This window comes from Seriola dumerili, unplaced genomic scaffold (genome assembly GCF_002260705.1).
Source record: "Seriola dumerili isolate Sdu_G_001 unplaced genomic scaffold, Sdu_1.0 BDQW01000068.1, whole genome shotgun sequence".
NCBI lineage: Eukaryota > Metazoa > Chordata > Actinopteri > Carangiformes > Carangidae > Seriola > Seriola dumerili.
In genome coordinates, this window is record NW_019174323.1 from 12503481 (window position 1) to 12516356 (window position 12876).

At 40.4% G+C, this 12876-nt stretch overlaps 2 protein-coding genes across 2 annotated transcripts in view; one reads left to right on the forward strand and one right to left on the reverse strand.

Moving 5' to 3' along the window:
• Positions 1-602: 602 nt before the first annotated feature.
• ift140 (intraflagellar transport 140) overlaps positions 603-12876 on the reverse strand; it is a 25486-nt gene continuing 13212 nt past the window's right edge. Inside the window, exons 18-29 of the mRNA XM_022742611.1 lie at positions 5391-5568; positions 4755-4945; positions 4533-4628; positions 4278-4410; positions 4033-4176; positions 3775-3903; positions 3405-3587; positions 3100-3303; positions 2668-2880; positions 2062-2225; positions 1787-1928; positions 603-1615 (exon numbers count right to left, since the gene is read on the reverse strand). Coding sequence (XP_022598332.1) covers positions 1436-1615; positions 1787-1928; positions 2062-2225; positions 2668-2880; positions 3100-3303; positions 3405-3587; positions 3775-3903; positions 4033-4176; positions 4278-4410; positions 4533-4628; positions 4755-4945; positions 5391-5568 — 1957 coding nt within the window. The 3' untranslated portion in view covers positions 603-1435. The remainder of the gene's footprint in view (positions 1616-1786; positions 1929-2061; positions 2226-2667; positions 2881-3099; positions 3304-3404; positions 3588-3774; positions 3904-4032; positions 4177-4277; positions 4411-4532; positions 4629-4754; positions 4946-5390; positions 5569-12876) is intronic.
• The window catches only part of tmem204 (transmembrane protein 204), an 11934-nt gene continuing 5554 nt past the window's right edge, over positions 6497-12876 (forward strand). The window contains exons 1-2 of the mRNA XM_022742609.1: positions 6497-7677; positions 8379-8534. Coding sequence (XP_022598330.1) covers positions 7398-7677; positions 8379-8534 — 436 coding nt within the window. The 5' untranslated portion in view covers positions 6497-7397. The remainder of the gene's footprint in view (positions 7678-8378; positions 8535-12876) is intronic.

Below are 12876 nucleotides of genomic sequence, written 5' to 3' on the forward strand. Positions count from 1 at the left end.
GCATTCAGGCTCATTCCAACTTTCACCACCAACTTCAAACCAATCCTGTTGAGGATTAATGTCTACAGTTAGCTTAGTTTACACTATTCCCTCCCGCTGTATCATAAATAAGACGTTAGCGTTTAAACATTGTTTTTCCGCGCATTATTTCAACCTGAGAAAAACTGCAGGGCCCAGTTTCAGCCTCTCCTCTGTAAAATGAATTGGAGCTACTGCTTGGTGAATTTCATTGACAATAGCGCCCTCTTGTGACTACAGATGGGACAACTGTTGACTCCTGGCAATAATGATCTCAAAATTATTTTCTTTTAGAAAGTAATGTTTTAGAAAGGAGTCAATAACATTATGATAGATACGGAAACTATATATTAGCAGCAACAATGACTTCATGCTATAGTCAAATGACAACGACATAGGAGTTAGCTGACTCAACTGAGTAACAGCCTTACATGTTTGCAGAACTAAACAGTTTAAATAATACATGTTTGGTCTATCACAGTATATTACAGGCCTATGCTGATATGAGACTTTAAAAGTAATAAAGTGCTATTTAATTTTATTGTTTTATTGTAGGAACTTTACAATGTATAGAAACAGTGGATTTTAATGTATTAATTCACAATATCATGTGCTAAGTAGAAATTGGCTGAAAGTTATCAAAAATAGCTGCAAATTCTTTTCAGAGATATGTCTTTTGACATTGAGAGGATATTTACAAATAATACATCATTGAATAGAAAAAAATAAACCGTAACAAATGCCTGTAAACTGTATAATTACACCTGGGGATAAATGTATAACCAAAAACAAGAATAACATAAATTTCATTTTGACAAAGACTGGTCTGCCAAAACAATGATGAATGAACCCATGATTTAAGGTAGAACAGAAAACCATACCTTTTGCAGATCATAAAGGTTAAGGGTTACTTAACGATAACATTTTGAAAATGTCATTGAATTGTACATAAGTTAGATATAGTCTATATCTGAATGCACTGTCTCTGCATTAGACTTTAAATCTATATAAAAAGACCACAAGATGGTATTTTTGAGGTAACAGACATCCTCTCAGGTCTTTATGTGGAAGTGTGGAAGCCTCATGTCCTGTAGCTTTGTCTCCCTGCATTTTTCTGTCTTCACTCTACAGTGATTGCCCTGTGTAATAATTAAGTACCTTCTGTTTACATATAACAACCAATTACTGTTTGTGTCGTGTTCATTTTAACAATGTGATGTTAGTTGGTAACTGACACATCCCATGCTGCTGTTGTTCAGGACCAACTGTACCGTCATTCCCGGTCTGAGAAAGTGTAGACTCTCATATATTCATGCGGATGAAAATACACTCTTCATACACACAATTTAAGAAACTAAATGTTTAAAAATACTTAGACATTTTTAAACAGTATAAAAAAAATTTCAGAGATACTCTTTTAAGACAAATTTAAATCCTCCTCTACTTCATCGTCCTCCTTCACATTGTGCCTGTGGTCACCACGATCCATAGGAACACCCATCTCTTTCTGCAGGGACTCTAGACTGGCCTGGCTAATGTAGTACCTTACGTTCTGTGATGGCAACAGCTTCTGGAGCTCCTCCAGCTTACGATAGGCCTGGACAGGAAAAATGGAAGAAGACAGAGAAATGAGCATCCAGGAACTTACAAGAGTTCAGACTCATACTTCTCTTTAATGCTTTCTTTGACTCAACACAGATATATTTTTTTCCTTTTTTACTTAAGGGTCATTTCACCTATTAAAACAGCAGGGAAAAAGGACAGTTACCACTTGGAAGTTGCCTTGCTGACAGTGGTGCTCAACCAAGAAACCAAATGCATCTCCAATCCTGACAGCAGGGTCCAACTCTGGCTCCTCCAGCAGGGCTTCACATAACTGCACCGCCTCACCAGCATCCTCTGCATACAACCTGCAGCCAAAGGACAAAATCAAACCTCAGATGAAGACAACACCAAAACCTCCAACAGAAAATGTTTGTTTCAAAAGGAAAAAAGAGGTATTTATGAAGATACAAAGGAGAATAACTTGAGCTATATTCTTGCCTGCGTGCATGGACAAACTTCTTGATTAGGGTGATCTTATGCTGCAGGTCAGCCAATCTTGCTTCCTGTTTTCCAGTTGAGTCCTTCACTTTTGAAAGACACTTTGCAGCCTCAGTCAATGCATCTAGTGCCTTCTCATAGTTTTGGTAATCATCAATTTCCACCTTAACAAAGGTAACAAGAAAAAACTTAGTTTATTCAGTATTTCAGCCTCTTATAAATATTCTAAAAAATATTAGGTTTTCACAAATTTAAAAACCCTCGCTACGATTGAACAGTTGTAAAGAATTTTAACACCATGAGCCACAACAAACACTTTTTTATTGGCTCCAAGATCAGCTTATTTTGCATGGTTTATTCTCTGAAGTTGCAACTATTTGAAATGATATATCACCAAATGTAAAATTTGTATACTCATGTTTTCTCAATTCATTTTTTCTTAGAAGACATTTCTCCTTCAGAACAAGGTGGTTGTTGTTTCATCCGTTAAATTAATGAACTGAACTGCTAATATAAGACCGCGACCATAAAATGAACAGACATCTCCCAAAATATTATTGTACTGTAAATAAAGCGATTTTTATTTAATTGGTGTATTTGCTGTACCTGAGCACAGGCCTCATAGAAGCCAGCAAGCAGGTCTGGAGCTCTGCCTTTAGTGTAGAAACCAATGATGGTCTTCAAGATCTCTGGATTTTTCCGCCAGTCCAGAGACTGCAGGTAGTTGGCAGCCATGATGAAAAGCTCCTTCTGACGACAAACGTTGGCAAAGAATACTATTTTCTCTGTGTCGCCGGACTTGAGGAGTGCCCTCATGGCCTGTTTAAAAAAAGATACAATGAAACTTTTCAAAGATTTGACACTGTCAAATTTTAACTTGTATGTGTATGTATGTGTGTTTTTATGTATTGCAGATGTTGCTGATGGCACATGACACCAAGCTGGCAGATCAGGTGGAGTAAGCCTTCGTACTCTTCCATCGATACCTGCAAGATGTTCTGAGCTTGCTATAGTGTTTACTACACACTACAGCATTACCTTGAGCTTGTTGCCCGCCTGCGTATATTTCTTGGTAGCCAGGTGGTAATTGCCCTGGCGCATGCAACAGTCAGCGATCCTCTCCAGCACCTCCTTGCGGGCCTCCTCAGCCATATCTTTTGAATCAGTTACAGTCATTCTCTCTGCTAGCTCCTCTGTGATGGTCAAGTTCTGGGTCACACACAGCTCCAGGGCTTGATGGTACTGGGTACACATACAGGAACAAATATAAAAACACACACACACATAAGCACATATGAACTGATACTTCCATGTATAGACAAAAAAGTGAAACAAACTGGTACCTTCTTGGCTGCTACCAGTAACTCCACAGCCTTCTCATACTGGGAATGTGTGATGAAGAAGTCAGAGCAGCGGGCCAGGAGGGCTGGATCTGAGTACTCATTTAGATCTTCAGCGATCAGCTGAAGTGCAGAGAACTGCTGTGTGGCAAAGGCCAACTCTAGAGCTTTGGAGACGTAACCAGCCTACAATGGAGAAAATAATGAAACATACTGCTGTGATAAAAACAAATCCCTAGCTTTTTTCACCAATCAACACTGTTCAGTTCAAACATACATATAGTGCAATATTGCCCCCTTGTGGAATGATTTAGAATGCATCAATGCAAACATAATCTCAGTCATTCAAAAAAACCAGACACTTGAGATGAACCTTGTGGTAGAGTGCGACAGCTCGGTCCATATGGGTGCCTTTCTCCTCATAGTAACAGGCAGCTTCCATCATGTCCTCTGGGTTACTGAGCAGAGCCAGGTTCATCAGCTGGTCATCCAGACCATTCTCCTGTTTACACACAATAAAAGTCAACAAGCCACTGAGAGAGTACAGTAGTACAATGTCAAATATCATGACCAATAAAAATCTGTTCTGATTAAAAAATATATGTATGAAGCACACAGTAGAGTAATTTACCTTACAAAGTCGTATGGCATTGTTGTAGGCCTGGGCTCGTGTGTAGAAATGCACAGCCTGTTTGATATCATCATGACCCTCATAATGTCTGGCCAAGTGGTACGATGCTGCTCTGTCACCCGTGTTATTGGCAATCTCAGATGCCTGGTAAAGACATAAATTCACTATCACATTTGTGGACTTTATTTGAGGATGTTAATGCCTAAGGCTTTTTACTACATGACTCCTAATACGAATGGAGTCACCTTCTGGATGTTCCCCATGTAGCAGTGGACTCGAACCAAGGAGAAGAAATCCTGAGCACATTCATAGAAACGCAGTGCTGAATCCATGTCTGACTGGCTCTCAAGGTACTGGGCCCACCACTTGTAAATGTTCCTGGATTGATAAGGTGACAGGGCCGATGATTAAATGTAACTTTGTATGGATGACTTTGTAATGTGATATCCTATGCAGATGACAAGGTTTTTTTTTACCATCAAGGGAAGGTCTGGACTTACTTGTCTTTCATTTTGCTAACATAGACCTCAAGAGATGCTGTGTCATCCTGAAGCATTCTGGGAACTTCAGCCCTGTGTGTGTCTGAATTCTCATAACTGCAACAAAAACAGTGTCAATCAAACTTTGTTCCCAGGGTAAATTTACAAAGAAACATCAGATATAGAAATAAAATGCCAAACTACTTTATTTTTAACATAGAACCACAATAGATTGTGTCTTACTATGCAAGGGCCAGGGTCTTGTCACCCATTGACTCCAGGTATTTGGCATAACTGTAGTAGGTGGTGCGTAGATGGATGCGATCATGGATTTCAGCTGTTTCCAAAGCTTGCTGCCATTGGCCAGAAGCCTGGTAGAAATTGTTCAGCAGGTCATAGCGTTGACAGCTCTTGTACAACTTCTCTGCATCTTCCTGTTGGAAGACAGGAAAAGATGATGGAAAGATAAATGCTTTTGGTTGGGAAAGTCCCATGGTCTTTGTGTGGTTAAAAGCTTAGACCTAAAAAGAGGACATGTTATTTGTAGCCAAAGGATGTGGCCTTACGTTGTACTAGCGTTATCTATGAAGAACTGAGAAAAAAATTTCCTCTAGATGGATTTCATTTTCTGGAGTGAGGGGATGACCTTGTCTTTTTTTCTCATCCATTTTCTCTGCTTTTGAATATATGGTGTTTTTACATGTCACGACTCAGACATGTTTTTCCAAAATGAAAATGGTGTCATGTAAAGTTGATACAAATTTATGCATTTTCTTTAAAGTAGTCCATAAATGGGGCAGAGAAAAATTAGCACTCATTATGATTGTGAGTGAGACATGTCCCATCAGTCATTTATACTCTAATTCTTGAATATCTTACCAGCATGCCGAGCTGAATGGCCAACATCGCCGTTTGGGCTTCTGGTTCAGGCTGAGCCTCCGCCTCCTTCAGTGCTTTCGCTGCCCTGGCATTTCCCATATTCCCAAGGCACACACGTGCCACATCCAGCCGGCAGGTTTTCACACACATCCGTGCCATGTTTTCCCATACCGCTTTACTACAGAGAAAAGAGAAATGGCTTGTTTGCACAGGTGATTGTACACAGGAAATTTCTTATTTGAAAAAATAATGAAGTGTTGGCAAAATCTGTTCCAATTATTTACAGTTTGGTTTAGGTTTATAGTTTATATTTTAGACCCAAACCCTTAGTATGCAGGTCAGTGACTTGAAAATGTGTGCTTTCTTGTGCTTCACTGGCCAGACTTCTAGTAATGTAGTATTACTTCAACATTTATCAAAATTATAATAAAATCCACCACAAACCCCCTACATACAAACACTGATGCAAGCACAATCGTGCAAGAATATGTGTAGGACTTTAACTCAAAACAAGAGGCGCACTTCTCTCTTTCTTTTTTTCTTTTGTCTTGCTGACGTAAATCAACCCCTCTACCCCCTTGTCTTTCGCTTCATTTCCAAATTTAAGATTCCACAGCCATCTGGTCTCTATTTGTGTCCCCTCCCTCCTCCTTGCTTTAGCTGATACAGATGTGGGCTGTTTATTAAAGTTAGGCAACAGGAAATACCCCAAATCTTTAGGGGCCCTGCTTTAAGAGGGGGAATGGAGACCAAGTGAAGTAAAAGAAAGCAAGAGTAGTAAGTGTCAGCCAAAATCATGCTCTATATGGTCACAGAAAATCAACCCTGAAAACGAAAAGTGAGAAGTCGAGCTCGCCGCACACAGAGCGGCAAGATCTAGAGAGCCAGAAAAGGAAAGACAAGAGAAGGAACCGGTCTACATTTGGCCCCTCTTCCCATCCTCTTTTCCTCTCAGGAAACACATCCTGTTGCTGGCTGACTGCAGTGGCCAGTATGTTTGTTGCACACGAGAGAGAGAACTTTAGCGAACGCCCCCTGGGCTCCAGACAAAAGAGTACACAACAGTGACGTCTAACAGGCGTCTTTTGGACATTCTCTCACACAAACACACTGACACAAACACATTTAAATTGATCGTGAAGGAGGGGGCTGTCTGTTTGCGGCTTGTTACATTTGGGAACTGATGTCTCGGACTATAACGAACAGCAACTCCCCCACATTTCAACTCTGACCTCCAGGATTTGCAGAGAAACAGTGAGCGAGAGAGAGAGAGGGAGAAAGACAGACAGAAGCAGGGAGTTAGGCTAGAGGACTTCTTGTTCCAGTCAGGCAGTGGGGACTCTTCTAGTTGAGAGACAGTCTTGGTAAACTTAGGCAGAGCCATTAACAAGTCAGCTCCTAGCAACCCGAGAATCTATGCTCTCTTTGCATCAATGTGAAGGCAATGTGAAGTGACTGAAGAGAAAAGAAGAAAAAAAATCAACTGTCTACATAGAGAAGCCAGCTGCACACGCAGAAGTCCGACCAGTGCAATAAGCAAAGCACTGAAGATCGGGAGAAAGTACAAAGAGAAAAACAGGGAGAGAGCTAAGGAGCGATATCCAAGAGTCAAGCTGCAGCCAGCCGGAGTCAGTGGAATGGACCTAGGTGCCAGTTGGATTAATCCCCGCGTACCCGCAGTGCTGTCTGAGGAGGAGGGCTGAGGATCTGCTGCAACGACAACAAACTCCTGAATGAGGATGAATGGAGATGTTCTTTAGCTAAGCCTCAAGAAAACACTCTTGGCAAGTCCACCTCTGTGTGAGCTGGGACAGCACAAGCTAACAGCTGGAGGAGGAGGAGGAGGTGGTGGTGGTGGTGGCGGAGGAGAGGAGCCAGGGAGCCCAGAGCACTGGTGGTGCTGCTGCCCCAGAGGAGAGACACGGGAGCGGGCAGGACACTGAGGAAGAACAGGGTCCGGAGGACGGACCCGAGGGAGGGGGCGAGGTGGCGGGTGGCGGGCGTCGCATGGCCGTGCAGAGGCTGGTGGCAGCAGCGGTTGCAGTAGCCCTGCTGTCCCTCGTCTTAAACAATGTTGCAGCCTTCACCCCCAGCTGGGTCCTGCAAGCCCTGGAGGACGGACGCAAGCGGAGTGTGGGACTATGGAGGATGTGCCCCACTGGTGGGGAAAGGGGCCGTGATGACCTCCAGGCTGGGAGAAGGGGGCAAGGGACACAGAGGCAGTGTGAAGGTCTTGGATGGGGGTCTGAGTATGCAGGCTATCAAGAGTCCCGCAGCACTGTCAAATGTAAGTTTTTACTTTAATTTAGATTTTAAGTTGAACAATAACAGTGTTATTTATGTCTACTTTCCAAAAACGTTACAGCGTCTGAGATGTAGTTGTTCTCAACAGAGACAAATACAGTACTAGGGGTATTTCTCTGCTCTGTGTCATTTTTTTTGTTTTCCATATGGAAATAAAGATAATAAAGAAATAAATTTTCAGGGGCACTGAAAATCACCACATCACCAGATCAACTTGATATGTACAACCACAAATCAAATCTAAGTGTGTTAGTTTTATTACCTTCTAATGCATTAGTGTAAACATTAGTCCGGGGCAGCCGGCCAAGAATTTGTTGGAAATAATGTTGCCAACAGGGTTTGCTTAATCTGGATGAACTTTAAGGCAGAGTGCAAGTTGTGATGGATTTATGTGCTTTATTTAATTAAGCTCCATTGAGAAATTCCCATTCAAGAACGTCCACTCACCAACCTGCCTGGGCACAATGGCCAGCAGTGCCTGGCAGTGTCAGATGTGCCTCACCATTCACGATAAAATAGTATTCATGTCTATGTCACCGTCTTAATAATTTATACTAGAGACTTATTATCAGAATCTCCTTTTAAAGATTATGACTTCTGATTTAGCCTTAATCCAGCTTGTTGTAAATGAATTTAGATCATATTGCAGGAAATATGACACAACTCTTCTTCTGCTCCCTCAAGTGCAGTTTGACATGATGCGAGCATGTAACCTGATGGCGACAGTGGCCCTGACTGTTGGTCAGCTGATCTTCCTTCTAGGCCTGATGGAGCTGCCTTTCATCACACAGGAATCACAGTGGTGGGAGGAAGCCATTGCTGCACTCTTCCAGCTAGCCAGTGAGTACCAGTGTTCCTACAGCTCGTTTGTTTAAATTGATTTGCATCAGCAGGAAGACAAGCCTCAGAGGAGAGCCTCTCTGATGAAGATGTTAAGTATCCTTGCAGCTAAAATTTTATGCAAGCGAAGTTCACATGCTCTCTGGTAGAATGCCTAAAAGACAGGGATAAAATTAGAGAGGGAGCTAGACTACCCGACCCTAAAATACCAAAAATCAGCCTCTGACAGCATGAACACACTGTGAAAACTTACAAGAAAAATGCAAAACTATCTACTATATGGCAGCAATCTTCAGCCCAGCTAGATAAGATTTAAATAAATAAATAAATCAATCAATGGCAAAATGTGGACAAATAAAAATATAAGCAGATATAATAAGCAGATGGTATTGGTAGTAATAACTGACTTTGCATACTTTAACATTATTATTATTATTTTATTGCTACTTTTTTATTTTGAAAAAAAAAAAACTCTAATTTCTTGGAATCAGTACTTTTGAAGAAAAAAGAAAAGAGTATAAAAACCAAATAAACCAAGAGAGCAGCCAAAGTGAGAGGGATTAAAATGGGGAAAACTAGGAAAGCAGAAAACTGAAAGAGGGCCATCCTTGCGGGACATGGCTTAATGCAGTCATGGTAACAAAACCTCTCTTCCACACACACCATCCCACTGTGCCACTTTAAAGAGTTGGCTGGCATGGCCTGTCCCAGTGCCCCTGCTGAGGAAGTGTGTTGTGCTGTGTGCGGTGGTCACTCAGCCACTTGGTATCATTGTGGCAGAGCGGAATGAAGGGGGTCTGTTCTGGGTCTAAATTTAGTCCCAGTCCAGAATCCATGGGCCAGAGCTACAGTGAGCCAGGGAGCGACTGTCAGGCGCCAGGATATCCCTGCTCAGGACGAGGAAATGTCTGTGACTACCTGTTATGCAAACCCCCAAGCTGAAGAAGGAAAAAGAAGGGAGGGGGGAGTGGACGGGAAAAAGACAGTTTCTACAGGGACTGTGTGTTTGTGTCTGCACTGGCAGAAGGGATTATGCGCATTAATATTTGTGTATGTCAGTGTGTGTTGTGGTTGTGTGTTTACAGTGTGTTTTGGTAGAGAAATGTCCTGTGGTACATATGACAGCAGGGCGGGAATTGCCCCTGTCTAGATAAGCTGGCCTACCTTATAAGTCTGTGTTTACACAATGTTCAAGAGCAGCAGAAAATAAAGTCTCTTTATCATTGGCATCTGCGATATGCATTGCAGCAGGGATGAGGGCTTTGATCTTAAGAGCTTGGTGAGACGCGCCCAATACTACTGTATTTTCCAATATTAGACAACACCACAAACAAAGCTGCTGAGTAACAAAATGACATCAATCGTCCCAACCAAAAACAGGATACTCAGACGAATATTTATAGAATAACAGTGAAACGATTATAATTTACAATATGCCTTGTGTATAATCCGAGTTAAACAGAGGAAAAAATAAGTCTCTTTGATTTGGTTTCTCTAGAGCTTAAAAAGTCTTATTGCTAAAATATGGACCTAAATAACAGTTTAACAAAACAATACCACCTCAAGGTTCTTACTAGCTTTTTCTAGAATACTTAAACTGTATTACACAGTCTTTACCCTTGGTTGGAATCAAACTTTATTCTTGACCTTAGAAGTTGTAGTTTAGTAGTTTACAGTAATTAACAGCAGGTCTGAAAGGTCACCTTTAAACCAACACGGACCAGACGACCTAATGAAGTAAATGTGATAAGGTTTAAAGCTATGGAAAAAAGGTCATTTCAGACCTTTTACAAGCAACAATTTTAAGATTCTTGTGGGTACAGTGGTGCTTTAAAATAAAATTTAATGTCAGTATGTCAATATGCACACAGTGACAAAGCTAACATGCTGATGTTTAGGAATGGTAATCATGTTCAACCATCTCAGTTGAGCATGTTAACATTCACTCACATGTCCAAATTAACAATGGTAGTGCTAGCATGTTGATGCTAAGCAGGTAATGTTTTACCATGTTTATGTCTTAGATTAGTGTGTTAGCAAATTAACATTTGCTAATTAGCACTATACACAAATGTGTCATTAGTTCTGCCAATATATGGCCATAAAACAAAGTATTGGACAAATTAAAATTTCGACTTGATGTGGAACTAGATAAAAGGTTAAGGGATTAAAAGTTTGCTCTTTACTTTGTCTTATAGTCTTCTTCGTCTTATCTGAGAGTAAACAATATTTTTGGGTTTTGGATTGTTTGTTGGACAAAATAAACAATATGAAAACATTATCGTGGGCTCAGGAAAAATACTTTTTTTCACTATTTAAACAACTGGTCATATTTGATAAAATATAATAAAAATCAGATATAATAATAATTGTTAGTTGTAACCTTACTCCTTTTTATAAGAGTAAAGAATTTAAAATCTTAAAATTGAGCCTGCAAAAAATACAAACAGTGGCTTTTCTTTACCACATTCATATCCAAATAAAAGGGCCTCATTTCCTGAGAACAGACACTTGTATTGGCCTCTACCCTTCAGTAATCCATTCCCCATTCCTGCTTTAGACCTCCCCCACCGAGTCAGTGAATGAGCTATTTTTACCCATCACCCTCTTTCTCAGGAATGTTTTCATTTTCAGACGTGCCAAAATGCTCAGCCATTGCAAGCAGAGTGTGGAATAACAATATCCAGTTCCATTCAGTGATATCTCAGCAGTGTTGGCAGGTCCAGGCTGAAAGCACAATATTGGCCATTTCACCCCTGGAGACAACTCTGGAATGTGTTTTCTGAATGGACACACTGGCTCTAATATGTCAAAAGTCACAACTGCAGGTCACATGGTTCTGGGACACAGTTTATTCCATCAATGTATTATTTTCTATTTTGATGAATTGCAAATGTGGGACTCAATTCTGATCTGTTAAATCTGGCTCAGAGCGGAATCAGATTTTCTCTTAAGGCCTCAAGAGATTCCTGGTAATAAGGAAGTGACACAGGTTTGAGCAATACACAGAGGCAGACTATTCACTCTAATCAATTTTGTGACCTTTAAGAATAAACCAAGACATTAGTAACTGGAAGGAAAACAAACCAGTTAAATGAATTTCCAAGACATAGCGTTTAGATAAGACTTGTTTAGATTTCTCTGACAGATCATGTCAAATGTCCAGCAAATCTATTAACCTCGAAGCTTAGGGTGTGGAGAGGAGGGAAGGAAGGAAGGATGGAAAGAGGAAAAAGGGGAAGGAAGTTTGAGAGATAAGTCTGTGCCAGAAAAGAGGTTCACACAGCCCACCCTGGCTGGAACCTGAACAGGAGATTATTCATTTTCTTGGATAAGGAGCCAGACAGGTTAAACATGAACAGATTAAGCAAACAGTTGCATTCTTATGTGTACACACGCAATGATACACAGATACAATTGTTCACATCCTCGTTTAAAACAATTACAGCCATCTTACTGTAGAGGTAGAGAAAGAAATATAAATTAACCCCCACCCCTTGGTTCCAGTGACTGCTTCAGGAAATGGACTGATTCATATCCTAAAGCACCAACATCCCTATTTCCAGTGATTATTTTTGGTCCCGGTATTTATACCACTGTGGATGAGGCAAGATTTCAGACATGTATTATTGTGGAACCATTGAATGGCACCAGACTACACTTGAATGTGGTAAATGAGGCATTGACTAAGGGATACTTTGGCATAAATCTATGTGGACTTTCATCTACACCCCTGATGGTAAAGAATGAGGAAAGGTGTGGACTATGAAGACACTAATAATCTTGATAAAACAAAGTAAAGATCAAAGAAACAGCATGAAATTGAAGGCTATGGCTTTTTACCCTCGCATGTAAACAGAAGTTCCTCATAGCGTGAGTTAAACTATTGTGAATCAAAGAAATCAGGAGATAAAAGTTCTCAAAGGCTTTTCCGAGCATATATTCATGCTCTGATATTTTTACACTGTTGAGAACTTTGATCCTGAGATCTTAGAAGTTCTTCCTAGGAGGAAACAGTTTTCATAATTCAAAGGCCCCACACAGAGCTCCTGCTGAACTATGAAATACAAGGCTACAGGGATGGATGTCTAAATATGAGCATGTGTGATTTCAAATAGCCACTTTAGATATATTTCAGTTATACTTTCCACAGTAAAATTGTGTACCTAAAGACACAGTGAACTAAAGATAGTAAAAAAAAATTACTGCTGAAAAGAAAACTTTCTTCAGAACATTTTTCTCTTTACTCTAGTTTTTGGCTCCAAGAACGGCACCATTATTACATATTATATATATATATATATACATATATATATATATATATATATATTAAATGTATGTA